Below are 25605 nucleotides of genomic sequence, written 5' to 3'. Positions count from 1 at the left end.
TTGGGACGCTTTTGCTTCTGTTGGGTTGCCATGTCCAACTTTGATATGATAGTTTTCCCTTCATCATATTATATTTTATTTTATCATGTTTGGTTGTTGTCTCTTAGAAGTCTGTTCTTTTCCAGTGAGAGACCAAAAGGGAGTGGATCCAGAGGGGAGAGGAGGTGGGGAGGAACTGGGAGGAGTAGAGGGAGGGGAAGCTATGATCAAGATATATTCTATGAGAAAGGGATCTATTTTCAATAAAATAAAAAACAACATTTTCAACAGCTTGTAGTACACCAATATAAAGGATTCCTTGTGAATGTGCAGGAGCTCATGGCTTTCATTTCCAAGTTCTTAGGGAACATTACCAGTAACATGAATGCAGTGCCACAGCCCAGCCTTTGCTTACTCATTGTATTTCAGTAGAGGACCTCTATATTTTACAATACTTTATTATGATTTGAGTGATAGCTAATGATCCAACTATTCTTTAAGATAAAAAGGTGGAAGAGACTCAAAACTTTGCATGATTTAGGCAAGATGTATTTAGAAGCTGGATATCTGCTTATCGTGTGGGTCTAGGATTAGGCAAGCCTTGGTAGAGGCCATAAACCACCCCCTGTAGTCACTATTCAGGGAAGCACTGTGCCTAGAAACTGCAAAGGTGTGTTTTGCTTGGTGGTTGGGACAGGGCCATTACATGTGGCTGGAGTGGTGGGGCTTAGAGGCAGAACACAGGTTTATAGACCCTACCCTGGGAGTTGAGTGTGGTCTTTGGCTAGCAACAGTGGTGACTGGCTATGGACTGATGTAGAGAGCCATTACTTGTGTAGTATTTTTGATCAGGTATTAACAGAAGGAAGACAGAGATGCTGCTTTTGTGATAAAAATTACAAGTTTTCAATGAGCTTCACCATGAACAGGTGCTTAAAGAAGATGTAAGCAGAAGGGCGTAGCTCACACCTGTACCTTCAGTACACTGAAGGTTATGGCAGCAGAACTGTAGGCTGAGGCCAGCCTGGGCTACATGGTGAAAGTCTGCCTCAAAAGGGGGAGAAAGCTGCTGAGAGATATTCAAAGTAGCTTTGAAGAATTGGGCTTCATTAACTCCTTTCTGGGAAATTCTGACTTTCCAACATGATGAAGTTCCTCCAACTTATCACTGTTACAAAGTTTGTTCTAGGGGCAGAGTAGGCAGGAAGATGGTTTGAAATGGAAGGCAGGGGAAGAGTGGGCATAGATTTCCAGCTCAGATGTGGGAAGATGGAGAAGATGCCTTCGTCATCCTGATGCAGGGAGCAAGCATCTCAAAGCTCATGGTTTCTTATCAAAGCAGAAGAAGTAACTAAGACAGGGAGCTTTATTTCATTTAAAAATTATTGTATTTTTATTTCTATTATTTTTTAAAAGATTTATTTTTGTTTTAGATGCATGGTGTTTTGCCTGCATGTATGCCTGTGTACTATATGCATTCAGTGTCCATGGAGGCCAGAAGAGGGCACTGGATCCCCTGGGACTGGAGTTACAGATGAGCTGCCATGTGGGTGTTTTAAACTGAACATGGGTCCTCAGAAAGAGCAGTAAGTGCTCCTAACCACTGAGCCATCTCTTAAACACTTTCAATTTATTTTTAACTGATGTTTAAAAGCATAAAGTTATACATAAATAAGGAGCAGCATGTGTAGACACTTTGGCATGTTACATCACAGTAAACATTCTCCTGAAAAATCATTTCTTTATGAGAACAACACTCGCACCCCTTCTTTTGGTATTGTTGAAGCACACAGTGTGTCATCTGCCCTCACCTGACAGCTGGTGACAGCACAGCAGCACTTCTCACTGTATTGGACTCCAGACCGCACATTGTCTCCTCCCTGGCGTGACAGCTCTCCTTGCTGCTCAGAACCCCATCTTGGTCAGCTGCAATCCCACTTGTCTAGTTGCTTTTCTTTCCTATGTCTGTGTGTGTGTATGTGTGGGGTGGGTTGTCCAATGATTCCAAGGTCCAGAACTGTTCACTTACATTTTCTTATAGTTGCTTTAGCCCTCACATTGATGACTTCAGTGTGCTTAGAGTTCATTTTAGTAACTGGTTCAGGAGAAGGGGCAGTATGGCTTTATTTTTTTATATGTGGAGAAAAATAGATTATTTCCCAACTAACTTCCTGGGGTCATTAATTGAAAAGATCCCCCTCTCTCCAATGCATCTTCTTAGCAACTCCTCAGCCTGCTCACTGCACATGCTTTAGTTTTTCTGGACACTGTTTGGTTCCCTTGGTTTGTGATTCTGGTTTTTCTGCCAAACCGTGCTGCATTGGTCATTAGGACACGGTAATGTGTTTTGGAGTATAATGGCTCCTGTTTTGTACTTTTTGATCAGGATTACTTTGTCTATTTGCATTTTTCTGAGTTTCATACAGATCTGAAGGTTATTTTTATCTGTGAGGAATATTACTAGCATTATGGTAAGATTGCACATTTAATTTTTTAAAGTATTTAACACAATTTCTTTATTCATTCTTGGGAAATTCCACATCATACACCCCAATTACACCCACATCCCAGTCCCTCCATATCCTCTTTTTACCCCTGCAGTGTCCCCCAAAAATGAAAATTAAAAAAATTCAAACCAAACCAAACAAAAATCCCTCTTCACTCTTCTGTCTTTCCCACCTCTCCAACACCTCTGCATTTGTCCTAGTGACATTGGGATTCATGGTGTGTCATACAGTCTACCCTTCTGTGTAATCAACTTTCCTTGCAAATGCTCATTGTAGTGAGTCATTGGTCTGGTTTCAAGGCCTCTGGTTTCTGGTACTCCATCATCAGTGGGTCCTCACCGAAACTCCTTTGATATCCTGAAGCCATTCTAAGTCATGGAGATCCTGTGGGTATCTTTCTACAGGACCATTCCCTTCACAAGCTCCAGCAGGTCCTAGATGGGGTAGATGTTAGGGTGAGCCAACCCAAGGTCAAGCTGTGCACATGGGGGGTAGCTGAGCTAGATAGTCCAGGCCACTGGGGCCACCCTGCCTCAGGTGAGGAGTGGGGCCAGCTCCCCTCTGCCCATGCCATCAGGGTCAGTTTTCCCTGATCTGTGGTAAAGGAAGTGTTGTGATATTTTATTTGTGCTGTAATGTGGTAATATTTTATTTGTATGTTAATAAATAAAGTTTGCCTGGAGATCAGAGAATATAGATAGCCAGCCATAAACAAAAGTCAGGGGGTGGTAATACATGCCCTTAATACAATCACATTGTAGGCAGAGTCTCTGTGCGTTCAAGGATATAGCCAACTGTGGTGACACACACCTTTAATACTAGTACCAACCATAGAGACCTGGAGATCTGTATAGACAGGCAGTGATGAGGAAGTGAGGTGGCTGGGCTAAGAGCTAATGAGAGGGCAGAAGAGCAAGGCAGTAAAGGCACAGGTTAGGCAGGAAGAAGCTGGTTCTTTTGGGAAGCTACAGCGGCATGGTGAGCTAAGGTTAGCAAGTGACTATTCCTATTTCTCTGATCTCTATGGCTTTCACCACTGTATTTGGCTCTGTGTTTCTTATTTAATAAGACTGTTTAGAAATTTGTCTACAATTGGTGCCCCATGTTGGGTGCCATTTGTAGATGGAAGTTTTCCTGTGTCCCATTTGGCCCTGCAGCCACTTGAACTCAATTAAACACAGAGAGGCTTGTATTACTTACAAGCCATTTGGCCTATGGCAAGGCAGCTTAGAGGCAGGCAGGAAATCCAAACAGATAGAAAGGAAGAGAAAGAAGAGGCAAGGCAGATGCTGCAAGCCGCCGCCAGGAGAAGCAAGATGTAAAGGTATTGGTAAGCTACAAGCTATGTTGCAAAGTATCGATTTATAGAAATGGGTTAATTTAAGATACAAGAGCTAGCTAGCAAGAGGCCTGCCATAGACCATACAGTTTATAAGTGATATAAGCCTCTGTGTGTTTAATTGGGTTTGAGCGGCTGCAGGACCAGGTGGGACACAGGAAAACTTCCAGCTCCAGGATGGGGCCATCTTTCCCAAGTGCAAGGTGAATGGAAGGGGGAATAGCTCTCACACAGGGTCGGGGACAGCTCTCTGGCTGCAGTGTCCATTGAGGGGTAGGGCCAGCTTTCCCAGGGCCCATGAAGGGCTCAATGTAGCCCTCTGATTTAATCACCCATGGTTCCTATGGCTCCCTGTGGGTAGTATAGACATTTTAACAATATTCTTCTAATTCATGAACAAAGAATGTTGTTTCATTTTTTGTATATATTTAAATATGTATATATTTGAGACTTGATTTTATCATGATCAAGCTATATAGAACTTGCTGTGTGAGCAGTCTAGCCCTGAACTCACATAGGTTGGCTCTCCCTGGCCACCAAGGTGCTTGGATTAAAGAGGCACACCACTATATTCTGCAATGTTTCACAGGTTTTATTATAGAGATCTTTCACCTTTGGTTAAATTTGTTCCTAGTTATTAATTTATCTGCAAGATCAGTCTCACTCAACTGTGAGATTGCTTCCTTGATTTCCATATCAGATAACTTGCCATTGCTATATATCCACACTATTGATCGTTGTGTGTTGGTTTTGTGACCTGAAAGTTTGCTCAGTTGGTCATCAGTTCCAGTAGCTTCTGAAGGATCCAGTGGGTGAGGACATGTGGGTCCAGAGATAAAGACAGCTGTGCCAGTGGAGCATCTTGGTGTGCCTTCATCTGCAGAATGTGTTATTGTGTGGTTCAAATCAACCTTAACATAGCTGTAAAAGGGAGGCTGGTCCTGCTGGCACTGGGTCATGTGAGAATAACTTTAATGGTGTGGTCAGACGAGAAGCCTGATACAAGGTTGTTGTTGAGTGAGTCAAAGGCAGGTAAACAGAAAAGCATTGTGTGGCTGATTCTTCTAAATCACAATAATATAGAGAATCCAAGTTATTGATGAAATACTGCAGATCTTATAATTAAGGTAACAGGATACAGCGGATACTACAGGAAGGAAAAAGAAGAAAAACAAAACATTAAGGAATTTCCAAAGCAACATGTATTTTAGATTCAAATTCTCATGTTTTAGACTTTTGAGGTCTGTGTTTCTCATGTTTCTTCTCATGTTTTTTCCTTTGAGGTTGGATAAAAAAATGGGCTGACTAACAAGCTTTGAGGAAACTGAACAAAGGAACATGTAGTTCTCAGGGTAATACAATACGTAAGGATGCTATGAGAAGTGAGAAGTGCTATCCTGGCTGGTTTTCTCCGTCAATGTGACACAGGCTGGAGTCATCAGAGAGGGAGGAGCCTCAGCTGAGGAAATGCCTCCATGAAATCAAGCTATAAGGCATTTTCTCAGTTAGCGATCAATGGGGGAGGGCCCAGCCATTGATGAGTGGTGCCGTCCCTGGGCTGGTGGTCCTATGAGAAAGCAGGCTGAGCTAGCCATGGGGAGCAAGCCAATAAGCAGCACTCCTCCATAGCCTTTGCATTAGCTCCTGCCTCCAGGTTCCTGTCCTGTTTGAGTTCCTGTCTTGACTTCCTTCCTGATAAACAGCACTGTGGAAGTGTAAGCCAATTAAATTTAAGTGTTTTGTTGTAGCAATAGAAACTTTAATGAAGACAAATGCTGATGTCATTTACGTTAGTGTCTACTGGGGAGATTGAAGAGGTGTCAGAATTAGGAATCTTATAGAAAACCCCCACAGAAATAAAACAATGACAACAATGGCCTCTTTGTAAAATGAACTCAATTTTTCCTATTCTATTATTCTGGGCAGGAATGGAGGGTAGACGTGAGCTAAGGTGTGCATAAGGAAGTCAGAGGACAGTCTTGTGGAGTCAGTTCTCTCCTTCCATCTTTAAGTGACTGCTGGGGATTAGATGTTCATCTTGTGGCAAGTGCTTTTTACCTGCAGAGCCATTTCTTCAGCTCTGTAAAGTATGTTCCTAAACGTGGACCATAACTTCATGGGATGACATCTTTGTCCTGTGTTGTATAAAAATAATGCTAAGATATTTACTGCCTTAATACTTGCAGGATCATGTATTTTATAAGTCAGCAATAAAGCCAAATTCAGAGGGCAGGGGAGTCTCTGAGCTCCTCAGAGATTCTTTGTGCAGCATTTGCAGCAGTGAGAAGCCGTCTGTCCCCACACCCACACACAGATTAAAAACGACTTTTACCATTGCCCATTTTTCATGAGCTGAACTGCTTCATTGACCTTGTCAAGAGTCAGGGTGTGGGTAATCAGTGGGTCTAGGTTAAACTTCTTTGCCGTATAGTCAGAAACCAGCTTAGGGATTTCATCCTTGGTTTTCCAGCCTGGAAATACATAAAAGAACACAGACTTATGAAAGACTCTACCCATGAGACTTCAGCATGAAAGAAAGGTCATGTGGGGGATGGGATCATGTGTGGATTTGACAATACCATATATGCATATTTGAAATTCTCCAATCATAAAAAAGAGATTAAGGAAAAAAGAAAGGAAGGAAGATAGGAGGGATGACAGGAAGAAAGACTGGCCATGTCAGACTGTGAGAGTTGTTTTACTGTCCCATCAACTTGTCCCTTTAGGACGAGTGCCGTTCCAACCATACAGACCGCACCCAGGGTTGTCCTCTTCCAGGGACTTCTGATGCCTCTGACACAGAGGGCATAATTCAAAGCCAGTAGAAATAAATGTCATCTTGTGATGTTCCCAGTGCTAGGTTGTAGTCTCTGTAGATCAGTGAATTCAAACCAAATGCATAATGAAGGCCACAGTCTTGGGATGATTAATGAATTAAAAGGTTAGAAATAGGGGTTGGGAAGTCGTTCAGTTGGGAGAACACGTGACTATGTGCATGAGGCTGTAGGTGTGATCTTCAGCACAGCATTCTCTAAATGCATACAAATGTGTGTGTGTGTGTGTGTGTGTGTGTGTGTGTGTGTGTTTTGACATGCAGCTTCATGAACAAGCCAAATAAGAAAATTAATGTGTATGAATTACTAAAATGTGTCCTCTGGGGTCAACTTAAGCAACATTAGCCTTGTAATGTATTTTCTCTATTCTCGTGAGCTTCCAAAAGTGTATACATTTCACACTGTGCTGGTACCTTGGTCAATGAGTCACAACCAGAGTTTTCTGGCCTCCTGTCTGGAAGAGGTGAGCATGGCGTAGCTGCAGGGTGTGATCTCCTCCACCCTGCTTAGTGCCCTCTGCTTATAACTAACTATGTGACGGGATTTAACAGCTGCTTGATTTTCTCTAAAGAAAGAAAGAGATAGGACTAGAGACGTGGCTTAGTTGTTAAGAACTCTGGATGCTCTTTCAGAGGACATGGGCACCAGTCCTTACACCCACATGGCAGCTAACAACTGTCTGTAACTCTAGTTCCAGGATAGCTGACATTCTCTTCTGGCCTCCATGGGAACTCTGGTCCTTTGCAAAACATACATGCTTCTAACTGCTGAGCCACCTTTGTGATCCTCATGCTTGCTTTTCTTCATTTCAATTAATGTTGGCTTCTTTCAACCTACTCTCAAAACTGCCCCAAACTCTTCCAATAGATGTATTTTAAAAGTTAATTATCCTATATGTAACCACACATTCTAACTAGTGTTATCTGTTGCAGCCTATGAGTCTTGCCTATTTTTCTTTTTTCTTTTGGTTTCTTCGAGACAGGGTTTCCCTGTGTAGCTTTGCACCTTTCCTGGAACTCGCTTTGGAGACCAGGCTGGCCTCGAACTCACAGAGATCCTCCTGCCTCTACCTCCCCAGTGCTGGGATTAAAGGCGTGTGCCACTACCACCCGGCTTCTTTTGTTTTTATTGGTGATCTAATGAAGCATTTTGGTATGTATGTAAAAAGAATTGTTATTTATTACTTCAGTGGGAGAACACTAAGAAAGGTACTGGGCTGGGGAGATGGTTTAGTGGGTGGAAGTACTGTTGAAAGCCTGGAGAACTGGGTTGGATTCCTGCAAGTCTTGAAAGGTGGTCTGAAGAATTTACTTCACAAAACTGACTGTTGACCTCCACATAAGCACTGAGGTGCTTACACACCTCACACACACTTCTTACACACACACACACACACACACACACACACACACACACACACACACACATAAAATAAAGTGAAATCAATAAAGAAGGAAGGTCCTGGGTATGTAGACAAAATTAGGTAGTGTTTTTCAAAAAACAAAGAAAGGCTGTGTTGTTTCTCAGTGAGGGCACTAATGGAATTTGAGCAGGGGAAGTTCTTCCCTATACTCACTATAGGAGGTTAGGGGATCTGTCTCCCCAACATTAGAAACATTCTTGATCAACATTAGAAACAACCAGAGGACTATAGTCTCTATAGGGGGAATTCACTTCATTAAATATTGTTGAATGAATGTTTTAAGTGCTTAAAATTTTTGGTTCTTTATAAGGGTTGTTCAAGATAACATGATTTTTTTTTTTTTTTGGCTTTTCGAAACAGGGTTTCTCTGTGTCGCTTTGTGCCTTTCCTGGAACTTGCTTTGGAGACCAGTGGAATTAGGACTTCCCCCCCTTACAGGTCTTCTTCCTCACTGTACAAATAAAGTAGCTAACTCCAAACGCCTCACAGTTCCCAGTGCTCAGAAAACTCCTGATTTCATGTTTTCGTTTAAGAACTCACCTTTGGAGAGATGGCTCAGCAGTTAAGGGCACTAGCTGCTCTTTCAGAGGACCCAGGTTTGATTTCCAGCACTCATAAGATGGCTCATAGAGTCTATGACTCTAGTTTCAGAGGACTGGATACTCTTTTCTGTCCTCTATGGGCACCAGGCACCCAAGTGGTACACAGACTTACATGCAGGCGAAACACCCATATGCATTAAAGTAAACAGACATTAAAATCTTAAAAAAACAAACAACAACAACAACAACAACAAAAACATTAAGTTGCTTGCAGATGAGCCTAGAATCCTAGGCAGGAATACATAATTTCATTTATTTTCATTATTTCCTACTTTAAATAAAAGTCTTCTAAAGTCTTTATATTTTAAATAATGGAAACTAAAGGATTCCATGAAATGATGTATTTCTCTGGATAAGAGAATTTGCATTTTATTGTTATTAAAGAACCCCTCTTTGGTAATATTCCTTGAAAATTATGAATCCATCATTTTTAATACTGTTGAGTTGGTATATTGGCAGCTCATTCATCTAGGATAAGATATTATACTGCTTTGACAATGACTACTAATAGTTGAGCATATACCTGAAAGAATCATGTGGACATTTATGTAATTTAGCTGGCGTACAGGTATTTGTTTCAATACTGTTGAAGTTTGGGTAGTTTTGAACCTAGGACTTCAGCAGTTGACACAAACATTGTGTCACTGAGCTACATTCCCAGCACCTAGGGTGTAGTGTTGTTTGTTTAACAATTCAATAAACAAAATTTTGTCTTTTTCTTTTTTCCTCTCCTTGAATGAAATAAAGCTTATGAAGAGACAGAAGACATAGCTAATATCTACTTATTTTATTTTATTTTATTTTTTTTTGAGACAGGGTTTCTCTGTGTAGCTTTGGAGCCTGTCATGGAACTCACTTTATAACCCAGGCTGGCCTTGAACTCACAGAGATCCACCTGCCTCTGCCTCCCGAGTGCTGGGACTAAAGGCTTGCGCCACCACTGCCCGGCTCATATCTACTTCTTAACTTGAGTTTTAAACATTGAAACGAGAAGTGTAATCTAGAATTGATTGATGTCTTTTCTTAGGCACTTCTGACCCGTTTTTCTATTTCCCCGTACTAGTACCTCATTTTTAGTTTTCAGTTTCTTCTGTACATACCTCCTAAAACTGACCCTTTTAGGGTACGTCCTGAGAAGAACAACTGACTATTGATGTTGAGTTGAATCCAAGATGCTAATGATCCAACAATCACACAGACTCCATGATCCTTGTGGCAGGAGGCCAGGGCATTTGCCTGTTGAAAAGCAATGTAAGACAGAAAAAGGATAAAACCACCTACTTCAGAGTTGGACCCACTCTTATTCAGCTTGACTGCTTAATGACCTATGACTTCCTTTCTGATTTTCCTTGATCTCTTTGAAATAGCATCAATATTATGAAGATGTTCTACATCATAGGTAAGATATTGTTTATGTGGTAATAAAGATAACAATAGGTTTTGTAAGACGATGTGGGCAGTGGTTTTGAGTTGATGTTTTTCTTTTAAGTTTCAAAAGGGACAGTCAGATGTTTGTATATTATTACATGCTAATGAAGTGACCACCCACAACCTTCCCATTAGTCATTTTCAAAGGCTATGTCTCAGAACAAGACTGGGATAAAGGGTTTTGCTGTATGTTTCCTCAGATGAGAGGGTTATCTGTGGTGAACTGTAAGAAAATTTGAAATCTGGGGAAAAGACCCAGGTTTGAAGGGACTCCTCTTTGCTTTCTATGTAACTTCCCGGAAATGGATCCATTGAACAATAATGCATCATTCCTTCAAGAGCAAAAGAAAGCTTTCCTCAGAGTCTGGTGTGACTGCCTTTCATGTTTATCTCCATATGTTAACCATGTTCAGGCAGAAAAATCCCTACTCTTTTTATTTTTTTATTTTTTGGAAATGACCCATGTAATCAAATAGGGAAATGCTTTATTGGTTCAGAACCTCACATCTAACATGAAAGATTTTTACCAAAAGTAAAAAGCTCATTGTTTTCTAGGACAATTTAGTGGAGCTTTCACTTAAGTGTTCTGGCTTGAAAATCATAGTCATCTCAGGCTACCTGTGGTCATGTAATCTCTGTCTAGTGGTTCTTTATGCTTAACTGAAGGAAAACAATTTTGGAATAGAGGGATAAACAAACTCAATAGCAGAGTTGTAGGTTCAGTTGGAAAGTAAATAAACAGAATGTTCTAGTGGGCATGACATGGACCACAAGGAAAATTAAATAGAGGAATGTAGAAAGAATTGTAACATGTTCATTCAATTAAAACATTAAACAACAACTGGTATAATATAACTGGTAATTTTCACTTCCAAAGATCACATACCACTGTTTCTGGGTTTCCAGTGACCTCAAAGGTGAAGTCTACTCCATCGTTCATCATATCAAATAAGACTTTCTGAATGGGTTTCTCAAAGTCTCGTGGGTCTATGCACTCAGTGGCACCCACTGTCTTGGCCTTTGCAAACTTGTCTTTGTTAATGTCCACAGCGATGATCCTAGTTGCTCCTGCTGCTTTACAGCCAATGATGACAGACAGGCCAACACCTCCAAGGCCAAACACAGCACAGGTGGAGCCAGGAGACACCTGAACACAAAGGCAGACAGATCAAAAGCAAAAGGAACATGAACATTCCCCTCTATGGTAAATAGTGACACCAAGTCTCATGCTAAGAAGGAAGCTTCTACCAGTGAGCTGTTCTCCAGTCTTCTGTATCCGTACTGAAGGAAAGGACATTTTTAGGTAAAATACATATAGAGAATTTTAGTTTCTCAGACTATTTCTTGGTGTGTGATACTTTTACTACAGGAATAAAAACTTACCTACAAGGAGAGAATTTTAAATTCCAGGATGGAATTAGCATTAGTGAAAGTAATGTAATGAAATTTTGATGGAGGCCATAGAATATACAGCAGATGACAACTAATATTCAACAGTTTGACCCACCAGAAGACTTAACTCTTTGATGGGGATCCCCACTAGGCAAAGGCCGTGCGGTCACTGGCTGTGGAAACCATTTGTTTCTGTCTGTATTTTCTCATGTGCTGCCACAGCTCCTCCCTAAAAAGAACAGCTGTGAGGTTCTCTCCACAGCCCATTAGTAGTGTGTTTTACACTTGCTGGGCACACATTTATCTGTGGATGGTCAGAAAGATGATTTCTTCTTAAGCTGTATAATTTTGATGAATAGAAATAATACTAGAATATTTTTTATAGCTCAGGCTGACTTAGGAAAATAACATAGTCTCAGCTTTTGACACTATTAGCTGATTTAAGACCTCAGAGCAAATTCAAAGCCGACTAGTTGCCCCTGCAAATAAATTGCACAAGGACAGATTCCCAAGTGTCTGGTTGTTGAACCAAGTTGCTTCAGGTATGCATGAAGCAACTTTAGTGCCAGCTCTTCACTTGCAACAGTCTGGCTGACAACATTAAAGACATAACTCCCTGCACAGATTCTCTCAGCTATTGACTCTGCACACACTTCTAGCATCAGTTGTATAATGCAGGACTCAAGGTTTAGCCAACTGTTTATGTTTAGGTCCCAGGACACTTTCAAGGTCACTGTCCCTTCAGAACATGCAGGGTACTTCAGTGCTACATGCCTCCCTCCTTGCTTTATAGACTACACATCAGGGAACTTGGCTGACAGCCCAGAGTTGCCATGGTTTCTCACCATGCCCAGTCAGCGAGACATCTCTAGCCTGAGAGAAACTGTGATTTCTCATGTGTTATCAGAATTGTTCTGTTTCCTATTGTTTACTCAAGAAATGTTATGTGATGCAGTGTAGAACCAATTTAAATTGAACATCTTCCAACCTGATATAGTTTGCATTTTGAACATGCTCTAAAGACACATGTAATAAATGGCCTACTCCTAAGCCCTTGGCATCTTAAGTAGCAGAACCTTCTGAAGGAGCCCAGCGGAAGGAAAACATCATGGGCATATGCTCTAAGGGGATTTTAGGGCACCAGCTCTCCTTTGTTTTTGTTTCCCATTTATAATCTTTCTGATCCTGGATACCATGAGATGGTCAGCTTTGTCCCACTGTACATTCCCTGCCATGACTTTCTGCCACAAGGTTGCCCCCAAGACCACCCCACAGACCAAAATCTCTGAGGTCATGAGCCCAAACAAACTTTCCTTCTTTGCAATGTGATTATCATAGGTATTTTGTCACAGTGACACAAAGCTGATTAAGACATATCCCATCGCTGTGTGTAGCCCTGAGACTAAAGGACAGTGGACAATGCAAAGGCGTAACTATCCAAGGCCCCTTATAGAATTGAGATGGGATGTTTAGAATGATATTCCAAGAGAAGGAATTTAACTGTAGCTCATTCAATCAGAATGAGATTCCCTGGCCAGTATAATCACCTCTCCATCGGTTCTCTTATACCCTTAAACATTCATTTGGTGTTGTGGTTTGAAAGAAAATGTTCCCCCAAAAGAGTGGCACTATTAGGAGGTGTGGCCTTGTTGGAGTAGTTGTGCTCTAGTTGGAGGATGTGTGTCACTATGGAGGTGGGCTTTGAGGCCTCATATATGCTCATACCATGCCCAGTGAGGCAGACCACTTCCTGTTGCTTGTGGGTGGAGATATAAGAACTCTCAGCTCCTTCTCTAGCACCATATCTTCCTGCATGCTGCTTTGCCTCCCACCTAGATGATAATGGACTAAACCTCTGAACTATAAGGGAGCCACCCCAATTAAATGTTTTCCTCTATTAGAGTTGCCATGGTCATGGTGTTTCTTCACAGCAATAGAAACCCTAAGACATTTGGTGTACTTGGATTGAATCTAGGACCTTGTGTACACTAGGTATGTGTTCTGTCCTTGAAGTACATCTTCAGTCCCTCTCCCTTTCTTTTTTAACATTTACTAAGTAATATACTATTAAATTAGAATGTAAACTTGATGAGTTTTTAGCAGCAGAGCATTGAAAATTTTCATCATTGCTTGTTAAATTAAATACACTGGGATGTGGAAAGATATAGCCATATTATAATTATGTTGTATTTAAAGTTTATATATTTATACTCCTGCATGGCAGGGAGTGCATCGGGAGGCAATCATATAGTTTAATGAACTTTGTAGTACTTAGAGGTCAGTTTGTTTATTTTTTCAGGTGGTATAACCATGTGGTATCCCAATGTGAGAGGTGTTTCACATCCTTATCCTACTAATTCTATTTTAAAATGGACATGAATGCCCCTCACCTTGGCAGAGTTGATTGCAGCACCAAAGCCAGTGGCAAACCCACAGCCAATTATGCATGCCTTCTCCAGAAGAGCATCTTCATCAACCTTGGCGATTGAGATTTCCCTTATGACTATGTATTCAGAGAAGGTGCCCGTAGCAATATATTGATACACTATCTTTCCTTTGCAGGTAATTCTGCTGTTGTCTTCAGATGTCAGATGTGTTCCTGACAGTCTTTTTATAGGTGAAAGGAAACAAACTTTATGTTGTATTAAAAAACTTGAATCTTTTCAAGTGAAACTGAATTAGACTTTCAAAAAGACTTACCTAGTTTCTTTACAAATATTGTTCTTGGAATTGAGGCAAGTGTTACATTCTCCACATTGTGGTAGACATAAGATGATGACTTTATCACCTAAAAAGCAAAGTAATTTATTAGGGTGTTAATGTTGAGTAGTCTGATTTCTTAGGTTGTCAACGGCAAAGCACGAAGAAGATGAGATAATGAAGAAATATTTCTTTAATTGTGCTTGATCACAAACATATTTTCAGCATCCTGTCCAGTCCAAGGCAATGCCTGAATCCTTAGGAGCTGGCCCCAGATCTGCCCACCTTGTATGGCACTTTTGGAATACCCAGGCAAAGAATTTAGCTGTGTGCCATTGTGGTGGTTTGTAACAAAATGGCCTCCAAAGGGAGTGGCACTCTTAGGAGGTGTGGTCTTATTGGAATAGGTTTGGTCTTGTTGGAGGAAGTGTGTCACTGTGGAGGTGGACTTTGAGATCTCATGTGCTCCATTTACGCCCAAAGAGACAGACTACTTTCTGTCGCCTATATGTCAAGATGTAGGACAACCTGCTACTTCTCTAGCACCATGTCTGCCTGCATGCCACATGTCAGACCAAGATGATAATGGACTAAACCTCTGAAAATTTAAGCCACCCCAATTAAATGTTTTTCCTTTATAAGAGTTGCCATGGTCATGGTGTCTCTCTACAGCATTAGACATCATAACTAATACAGCCTTCAACTACATGTTATATCCTCTGCATTAACTTCCACTGTGGGGCTAGAGTCAAAATAGATACAGTGCTCAAAGAATGAGGCCCAGAACTGGGGGAAGACTGACCTCAGGTTGTGCCCTGTGTTGTATTTCATCTCTCCCTCTGTGGCCATGGAGAGCAGACATATTCCTATTTCTCCTAGTACGCTTTGCACCTTGGTGTTCACATTAGGAGGAGAGATCCAGAGGGTCTTGCATGGGGTGAGTTATTGACCGTTTCATTGTCTGTTATGCCAAGTGTAATTTATTATGCATTTTAATTTCAAAGCTTTGTTAGAATTTAGGCTCTGGTTTTAGTTTTAGGAGGTCAAAGACCTCTACAATTAAAACTTGAAAACTACAATGAAAACAGATTCAGTGTGATTCCTGTGAGTATTCCCATAACATCCTTCACAGAAATAGAACCAAAAAAAATCCCAAATTCATATGGAAGTCCTGGGATAGCCAAAGCAATTCTGAGCAAAAAGAACAATGCTATATAAATTATTAAACCATATGTAAACTTGTGTTACAGAGCTATAATACTGACACAAAACCAGACAGGTGGGTCAGTGGATCAGAATAGAAGACACAAACTTAAGTGCATATACGTATAGCCATCTGATAGTTGGCAAAAAAAATCTACACTGGGAAAAGACAACTGCTTCCACATATAGTGATGGGGAAACTAGATGTCCATATATAGAAGATTGAAATTAGACCCATATCTATTACTCCTCAAAAAAAGAAAAGAAAAGACTCCAAATGGATCAAAGACTTCAATGTGAAATCTGACATGCTGAAACTGCTAGAAGAAAACATAGTGAGTTCTCTACCAGATATCAGTGTAAGAAAGGACATTCTGAGTAGGACTTCATTTGCTCAGCAACTAAGGCCAAGAATTGACAAGTGAGGCCTCATAAAACCAAAAGGCTTCTGTACAACAAAGGGAACAATCAACTGAGTGAAGAGGAAGCCCAGAGTTGGAGAGAATTTTTGCCTGCTGTGTATTTGATAGGAAGTCAATATCCAGAATAGACAAAGAACTCAAAGAACAAAGGACCAAGGAAACAAACAACCCAATTGAAAGAATGGGCTAATAACCTGAACAGAGGGTTCTCAGAAGAAGTGAAAACAGCCAAGAAATAGCTAAGATATTGTTCAGCAACCTTAGGAATGAGGGAAATGCCAATTAAAACCACTTTGAGATTTCATCTTACCCAAGTCAGAATGGCTCAGGGTCATGGAAACAATTGACAACAGATGCTGGTGAAGATGGGGAGGGGAACCCTTAGTCACTGTTGGTGGCATTGCAGACTGGAATCCATTCTGGATTTGCAGCCATTCTTGAAATCATTGTGGAGAATTATTAAAACAATTATTAAACAAAAACAAAAACAAAAACCAACAACTCAAGTTTTTCACTGTATGACCCAGCTAAACTATTCCTCATCCTAGGAGCAAAGGACTCAATGTTCTACCCCACAGCCGTATTCCCTGTCACTTATTGAAAATAGTCAAAAGATGTAAGTGCTTGGATGCTCTTCGGTTGATGGAAGTGGGATGAAATTATGATCTTTGATACACAATGGTATTGTTTTCAGCTGCAAAGAAAACGAATTCAAGAAATTTACAGGTAAATGGGTGGAGCTGGATAATATACCGGTAAGGTAACCTGGAAAGACACATACGATGTGTTCTCTTATGTTTGTGAATTTATATTTTGGATTTGAATATAAATCCTGAAGTAAGCTCAGAAGCCAGGAAAGCAAAAGGAACCATGGAGGAGGCATAGAGGAGGAGTTCTAGGGAGGAAGCCATAGGACAAAGATGCTGTAAAGGAGGGAAGGGAGGAAATGGTGTGAGGACTAAACTGGGCGGAGGACATAGGAGAATACAGAGGGAGAAAGCATGAGAAAGGTTAAATAACACTAAAACTATTTGAAAAAGCCATAATTAAACATTATTTTATAAACTTAAAAACAAATAATAAACATGTATATACATACACATATATACATATCGATACATATACATATATAGATATCTACACACATATATACATATACATACAAATAGATATCTATACACACATTTATGCATATTATACACACATTTAAACATGCATATATACAATTTATATGTAATGATACACACAATATATCTATACACACATTTACACATCTTACACAGTTATATATCTGTACACACATACATATCTATACACATATCTATATATCTTCATACACAATACATATCTATACACACATTTGTGCATACATATACACATATCTATACACACGTACACACCACACACATCTCATTTAAGTAGAGTTTCCAAACACCTGGTGACAGTGTTCCCTCCAGGAGCCTCAGACTATCAACTCCCAATGCCAGTGAAGGTACACCTTGCTTCAAGTTGTTGGTCAAGGGGACCTAAGAGACCGAACCAAAGTTGGGGTCACTTCATTGATCAATTTATTCAGTAGTGCACCCCAGTTTACTCATTCCTTGTCATTTTTTCTCTTCATTGTGTCTTCATTAACTCTAGATTTGGTGCATTTTTCTTCAAAATACAAATGAAGACTAACCCCCATTACAATTGTTGTGTTATTTAAAGACAATTGTGACTCCCCCTATGAGAAGTGGGCAGTGTTTCAGCTTTCTTTTTTATTTTTGTTTTTTTATTTTTTTATGCATTGGTGTTTTTTGCCATGGGTGTCAGGTCCCTTGGAACTGGAATTACAAACAGTTGTGAACTGCCATGTGGGTGCTGGGAATTGAACCTGGGTCCTCTGGAAGAACAATCAGTGCTCTTAACCCCTGAGCCATCTCTCCAGCCCCACCTTTCTTTTTGTTTGCTTCATTATGACACACTTGAGGGATGCCCTTAAGCTGATTTTCTGCTGTGGTTCCACAACTTGCTATTTCTTGATGCGGGATGTTGCTGCTTACCTGTTTTCACCGTGCTAACTCCTTCCCCCACACTCTCGACTATGCCGGTTCCTTCATGGCCCATAATGATGGGGCAAAACGGGCCAAGATTTTTGTCATCCAGACTTTTTATATCCGTACCACAGATTCCTGCGGCCACCATCTGTGTGGGAAGCACAGAGAACTGAGATTTGTCTGTTGTGAAGGAGCTTCAGATCTGCTGCTCTGTGAGGGCTTCTAGTGCATTCTTTTTTACAGCTCTCATTATTGACAGCTGTCAACAATTACTTGTGTGAAGAAACACAGTGTTCTTTCTTAATTAATTTCCAAGATCAAGTGCTGAGTCACAGTTTAACGGAGTCAGAGAGAAGCTGGAGAAGCACACTGTGTGCATTAGTGACTTCTCCACTGCCGTGATAAACTATCACGGCCCAGACAACTCACAGAAGGATGAGTTTAGACTCGAGTAATGGAGGGAGAGGCATGGCAGCAGACAGCCAGAGCACGAAACTGAGAGAACACATCTTCAACCGAAAAAACGAATCAGAGCACATACTAGATGTAAGGTAAGGCTATGAGCTCCCAAAGCCAGTCCCCAGTGTCTTCCTTTGGCAAGGTTGCACTTCTCAATAACTTTCGAAAACAGCACCATCAACTGAGGATCAAGCGCTCAAACACTTGAGCCTGAGGGGAGATTCCAGTCTAAATAACCTCAGTGTGACACCAAAGATCGACCTGGCCCTTCCTTGAGCTTGAGGGTGGAAGAAGACAGCCAATTACAGAATTGAAAGGTTGACACATAAGACAGAGAAGAGTAATGTTACCTGTTTTAACGCAAGTTTTAGTTTATTGTGCAAAACACATTTAAAAGTTGCATTAACAATCCCGCTTTATTGTGAGTCCCAACTGTGCTGTGCTTGTGACACAACTGTAGGAAGTGCATTTGAACTTCCTGGGTCTAGAAGTACACCAGCCAACGTGTTTTTGTGTGTTCATTATTCTGTGCTGTTCTGACACTAGAGCTGGTATTGTCCTGTTAAGCCTCAGCAGACAAGTTTCCTGCGTTTGTTTATCGTAATCACCCGGATAATAATGGCTAGCAGCACCGTCCCAGTCCTTCCCCTCCACTTGCCAGCACCTCCCTTGCTCTATAATTTGTCCAATGCACAGGTGAGAGAGTCAGACTGTAGCTTGTCAGACAGTGGCTGGGTGTCTTGAGTCTAAATCTAGTTGTATAAGTTTTAACCTTGTTGGAGTATACTTGATAGGGATTTCTAAGGACTGCCCTTCTCACTCAGTAGAGAAGGGACACCAGAGAAGCTTCCTTGAGAAGAGGGTATGGTTTGTGTAGGTAAGGTAAACTCTCTCTATAGTCCATCCGTAAATAATACAGACACTCTCCACCACTGTAATGGAAATAATCTAATGACCTTGAACCATAAGTCAGTCGGATGAACTGTATTTTAGCTCTCTGGGAGCCAGTTAGAGTTGTCTGGGGATAAGTGCTACCCCAAACCAATTAATCCCTAACTTCAGAATCTTAGGTATGAGAGGCAGTTAGCATTTTTCTCTCCTCAGTGTTCCAAGTGTATAGCCAAACTTGAAAAACCCCACTGAATGAGTGTTTTTTAAATTCTACTTAGCAGTATGAACAGACACTAACCCTCTCTAACCTTTTCTAGACAGAAGAAAAATTTAGTTTTCTTTTTGAGTAGGGGATTCTGAAAAGGATATATAACTTGCAGCAAACAGCTTTGGTTTGGTATGGAATTAATGGATTTTGTCTTACCCTTACTCGGACTTCCTTTGCTTTCGGTGGGGCCACGTCTATCTCCTCAATATTCAGTGGGGCTCCAGGCTCCCAGAGCACAGCAGCTCTGCATTTGATCACCTGGGTACAGCAGATGAGAGGGGAAAGGAAGTCTTAGTAAGTCTGAAAGTGGAAGAGTCTTACATTAATCATTACTAGAAAGTACTTAAGTTGTCTATACTCAAGAGGAAAATAAAGGAATGAAAAAAATCTAAATATACTTAAATTGGTGGGTTTTTCAATATAAGTTTTTCTTATGCTTTCATCTATATTTAAATTGGTTTAACAAATATCACATATTTATAGCAAAGCACACATATAAAAAAGAATGGATCTATCTATCTATCTATCTATCTATCTATCTATCTATCTATCTATTGCTGTGGATATCACTCTGTATAAATAAAATGCTGATTGGCCAGTATCCAGGCAGGAAGTATAGGTGAGACAAGGAGAGGAGAATTCTGGGAAGTGGAAGGCTGAGGCAGAGACACTGCCAACTGCCGCCATGATGAGAAGCAGATGTTAAGGTACTTGTAAGTCACAAGCCACATGGCCACTTATAGATTAATAAAAATGGGTTGATTTAAGATATAAGAACAGTTAGCAAGAAGCTGGAGCCATTAGGCCAAACAGTTTAAAAATATAAGAGTCTGTGTTTTTATTTTATAAATGGGCTGCGGGACTGCGGGAGCTTGGTGGGAGTTGGACAGAAACTCTCTAGCTACAAATGGTGTCCAATGGGTTGGCAAAAGTTTCCACCTAAAACCCAAGAAAAAAGATTCTAAAACAGAGCTAAAAACAACTTCCTAGTTGTCTCTCTTTGACAGTATGGTGGGAATGAGGCGTCTACAAGCGGCACATTACGCTGTGTGGTAGATTTAGTCTTTGCTAGTACAAAAAAAAAAGAGGTTTCTGGGCTATACACTGCTTTGATAGAAGCATAGAACCACTGTTTCTAAGAGTTGATGGCTCCTAGAGCTGGCGGTGGCCCAGAGCTGGTGGTAAACATTACTGCCGCCATGTTGGGAAGCTGAGGTGGGAAGAGCCAAAATAGCCAAAGCTGCTATTTTAGCCTTAGTAATGCTGCAGTTTAAAACAATAGATTCACAGGTTGAGGATTTAGCTCAGTGGTAGAATGCTTGCCTAGCAATCGCAAGGCCCTGGGTCCTCAGCTCCAGCAACAAACAAACAAACAAACAAACAACAACAACAACAACAAAAACCCCAGGGTTTTTCCACCCTGGAACGCCAATTTGGACCAGAGGTGAGTGCCTGGGGTCATACCCAGAGAGGCCTGCCCCTAGGTCCCACCCCTGGGCACCAGCCATCCAGGGGAAGACATGCCCAACTTGGCCCCAGTCTCTGGCCATCCGGCAGGCTCCCTGCGGGAAGGTTCCCCTTTTACAAGACTGTAGGCAGACCCTGCAATCTCCGCACCCTGCCCCCACACCCATCTGCCCGAGACCCCAGCCACTTCCTGAGACTTAGAGACCAGCCCTCAGCTCCCATCCTGCCCCAGAGCTCCCATCTGGACAAGATAAGGAGATACCAGCCACTTCCTGAGACTCAGAGACCAGCCCCCAGCTCCCACCTGCCCCAGAACTCCTATGTGGACCAGAGAGCTTCCATTTGGACCAGAGAGAGGCTTCCTGAATCTGTCAGCTCTGTCTGGACCAAGTGTGCTGATAAGACCAAGGACGAATCCATAAGGAGATGGGTAGACGTCAAGGCAGAAGTACATACAACAAAATAAAGAGCAATACAGCACAACCAGAACCTAGCCCTTCTCCAATAGCTAGACCTGAACATCATGGAATGGAAGAAGAAGAAGAAAACAACCTTATAAGTAACATCATGAAGAGGCTAGAGCCTTATATAGAAGAAATCAAAAATGAAGTAGAGGAACAGACGAACAAAAAATGGGAAGAATGCTATAAAAACTAGAGGAAAAGACAAAGCAGAAGAGAACAATAATGAAAGAAAATAATGAAAAAGCAATGAAACAGAAGTTGGAGAAAAAAAATGAAAAAAAAAAAGAAGAAAAGGGGATATGATATAGATATGACAGGATGAAAGGGTAGATTATTGAATCTACTTTTAAAGAGCAACTTGTTTAAAATGTTTTACGTTGCTATGGATTTTAGTTTATTGATACAAGTTTAAACTTAATTTTGTTATACTGTATATATATTTCTACTCTCATTTGAGGTACTATGTTTATGTAACTCATTTAGATTGTAATGGATAATTAAAAACAGATTAATAATTAGTCTTCTATGATAGTTAAACTTGTAACATGTTAGTTTAGTTTTCTAGGTATACATAGATATATTTCAGATAGATAGGTAATCTTCAAATACTTCAAAGACCTACAGAATATGGCATTTAAAATGTTTAAAAAATTTTAGACTTTCTGGACAGTGAGACATGTCTGATCCTGGTAGCACCATTTTACTTCAGAGAGGAGGATGGGCATAGAAGACACTTCATATAGAGTTTATTTTCACCTTGGCAAAAATAGCTTTGGGCAAGAAACTGTTCTTGCCTGGACTGCTTGATCGACTGGACATGCAGGACCCATAGAAAGATGACCACTAAACTTTGCTTGGCAAAATGGTCCTTCAGGTTCCTGCTTCACAGAGGAAACTGCCAGACATTCTAAAGGACACAGAAAAAAGTGACTGAGAGAGTCTAGGCCTGTGGGCTGAAGACAGATGCCCCAACTTTGGATAACTGTCCAGGCTGCCAGCTGTCTCTGTCTGTTCTCACAAGACTCCCAAAAGTTGCTTGCATCCTTCTCCTGTTTCTCAGGTAAAATATCCTTCTGAGGTCTTTGATGTAGTTGAAGGCTAGATAGTTATAATTTTCCTTAGTTATGATAAAAGATAAGTTAGATATTAAACCTTAGACTCACAAATATAGGATCAATAGGATATCTTCTTTAATTTTGCCAAATATAAATAGACTAGATATTATAAATAGACTAGATATTGTAACTGTAAGTCTTGCTTGATAATTGTTTTGTTATATGTAATTTTACTATGTGAAAGTTAAAAACCTTCCTTTAAAAAAAAAAAAAAAAGAAAAGGGGAAGTGCTGTGGATATCGCTCTGTATAAATAAAATGCTGATTGGCCAGTAGCCAGGCAGGAAGTATAAGCGGGACTAGCAGAGAGGAGAATGGAGAGAACAGGACGGCAGAGAGGAGGAGATGCCAGGCTGCTGTCCAGGGAGCATCATGTAAAGGCAGCAGGTAAAGCCACGGAACACGTGACATATAGATTAACAGAAATGGGCTGAGTATAAGAGTAAGAGCTAGTCAGTGGTAGGCCTGAGCTAATGACCAAGCAGTTTAAATAATATAAGTGTCTGTGTGTTTATTTTATAAGTGGGCTACAGCACTGCCGGGGCTTGGTGGGACCTGGAAAGAAAAACTCTAGCAACAATCTATTTCTATCTCTCTCTCTTCTGAAACAGTCTTACTATGTAGCCCTGGCTGTTCTTGATCTTATGATCCTCCTGCTTCCACCTCTCTGGGCTGCCATTATAGGCACATGCCACCACTCCTGGTTAGATGCCATGCATTTGCTATTATTATGAATGACATTGCCCACTTACTTCAGGGTTGTGATGATATTACAGTGTGGAGTTATTTATGATCCCAGGTATGAGAGATCTTGGAGTGAATCAGTGAGTTATGGCACAAAGAAAGAAGACCATCTGATGGTGGTGATCAATAAATGGGAATTTAATCATTGGAGATTGGTGTTGGAGACATTGCTGATGCCAAGGCACTTCTTAGGGGTTCTGATATCAGCCCACCATCCTTAGTATAAATGATCTTCCACTTTAATGTATTCAGTCACTACTTTTATGTAGATGACTTGTACAAACTGTATCTATGGAACAGATTTCTCCTGAAGATTTAGACAAGCATTTATATGCTGTTTGAATGTCTTCCATGGACTGCAAACTCAACATGTTAATATACAAACAAGCCTTATCTCATCTGTACCTTAGAGGACACAGGACACATCTGCTTTCCCTGTTTCAAACGGGGAATTCAACCACTCATCCAAGACAGAAACGTGGGAAGTAGCCTTAATTTTTCTCTGTCCTTCGCAGTCCACAATCAGACATTTTCTGGAATCTGTGCCCTCCTCTTCTTTCTCGTTACTTCTGTGTGGTCTGGACCCTTCCGTTGCCTTTCACATGAACCACTGGAAAAGCTTTCTGCTCCACTGGCTGGTGTCATCATCTGCAGATGCACCCTCCCTACATTGCATCAGTCATCTCCCAGGCTGATGCATCAGGAGTGATTCTTCTGCCAGTTGCTTAACCAGCTTCTAGTCTCTCTGCAGTCCTGTTTCCTGTCATTTTCTGCCTCAGCCTTGTCACACAGGCTTCTTGGAGATGATCAAATAGGAGGTCTTTTTGCCTCTATACTTTCTCTGTGGTTTCACTTGCTTACAAAGTCTTGTCCTCTGTTACCTGGTGAGTCTCCATTTCTCAGGTACATTTCTCCCTCAGTGCCACCTCCTCTGGGAAGCCAGGGTAGGTTTGAAACTTCCCTGAGATGCCATCTTCCAGATCTCTTTTGCAGTCCTTATGCTCCTTTCAGCTGACTATCCATGCCTGTGAGGAACCCTTAAGAAGGGATTCCTCTTTGAATGGGGAAACAGGAAAGAGAGTTTGTATGGTACTTACTGCAGGAATGGAAAACTGAGAAGGGACAAGCAGATAAGTGAAGGGGAGGGGGGAGATCTCGAGATCACATGTCCCGCAGGAGCCTAGGAGATTGACACAACCATGGCATGATATACAGAGAGAGAGGACACCTACCTTGCCTGCAGTGCTCATGGTGACTGTCCTCTGTTCTTGTTGTAGATGGGACTGTCTGGTGCCAGGAGATTCTGGTGGCGATTTTCACTGTGGAAACAATGAGAGTGTGTCAGCCCATCAGCAATGGCAGCTCAAGAGTCTGGGATCTGAGCTTTCTCTGTAGTCAAGTCAGATCATTATTAAACCACAACGTGTCAAATCTCTGTAAATGTATACTTTCTTGTTGCATGAAGGAGGTTCCTATGAACCTATGGAGGCTTCCTCAGGCAAAGAGCACAAAATGTGAAGTTTAACAGCCTCCTTCCCTTAAGTAGGGAGGCCTCTTTTTAGCATCCAGTCTGTTGAGCCTTTAACTTGGAGTTCAAAATGTTCAGGTTTTGAAATTCTGCATGTAAAATAATCTTTTTGTTGTCAAATGTAGAGATAATCCTCTTTGCCTCAAAACAAGCAACCTTGAATTTATGAACACACATTGCAGCTGAGTATTGGGATGACTAGACAGTTTCTCTAGCAGTTTAGGTGGGCACTCAGGAAATAAACGAGCCCACAGAAGGAGCATAAGGACTGGGATCTGGCAGTGAAAAGCACACTGTGTTCACTATGACAGTTTTGACTGAAATCCAAGGGTCTTCATGAAGTCTAGAGATGAACACATTCCCAATAAGAGGCTACACAGTGCTTTTCTCTCCAAATTGAGTGATCATATGATTTTCCTTAGTTATCTTTCTAATGTGGTAGATTATATTGATTATTTCTTATTGTGTTTATTGCATGAGTGAAACAAATCCTACTTGGATTAATTCCTTTTATACAAAAGGGACTATGAATAACTCCATAATATTGTTGAATCCACTTTGTTCATATTTTGCTAAGCATTTTTTTGAGTTTATATTCATGAGAGATACTTGTGTTAGTTGCTTTATCATTTTTGCTTTATTTGGTTTTGGTGTCATGGTAATACTGATATTATGGGAAAAATGAAAGTTTTCATTCTTGTAGAAGAGAGCTTATAGTATTATTGTTAATTCATTAAATGCTTAAAAGAATAAAATTCCTCAGATCTATATATTTATTTGGGGGGGCACTTTAAAAATTGAA

At 40.9% G+C, this 25605-nt stretch overlaps 1 protein-coding gene across 1 annotated transcript; it reads right to left on the bottom strand.

Annotated features, from left to right (window-relative positions):
* Positions 1 to 4947: 4947 nt before the first annotated feature.
* Positions 4948 to 24585, bottom strand: LOC118585723 (alcohol dehydrogenase 6). The gene is made up of 9 exons (XM_036190581.1): positions 24508 to 24585; positions 19643 to 19744; positions 17875 to 18016; positions 14205 to 14292; positions 13895 to 14111; positions 10999 to 11259; positions 9785 to 9920; positions 6158 to 6296; positions 4948 to 4972 (listed from the first exon to the last, which is right to left on the bottom strand). The coding sequence occupies exons 1-9, from the start codon at positions 24523 to 24525 to the stop codon at positions 4948 to 4950; spliced, it is 1128 nt and encodes a 375-aa protein (XP_036046474.1). The 5' UTR covers positions 24526 to 24585.
* Positions 24586 to 25605: the final 1020 nt, after the last annotated feature.

The sequence above is a fragment of the Onychomys torridus genome, chromosome 6 (genome assembly GCF_903995425.1).
Source record: "Onychomys torridus chromosome 6, mOncTor1.1, whole genome shotgun sequence".
NCBI lineage: Eukaryota > Metazoa > Chordata > Mammalia > Rodentia > Cricetidae > Onychomys > Onychomys torridus.
Note: the sequence above shows the minus strand (reverse complement) of the source record. Positions and strands in the feature narration are given on the sequence as shown.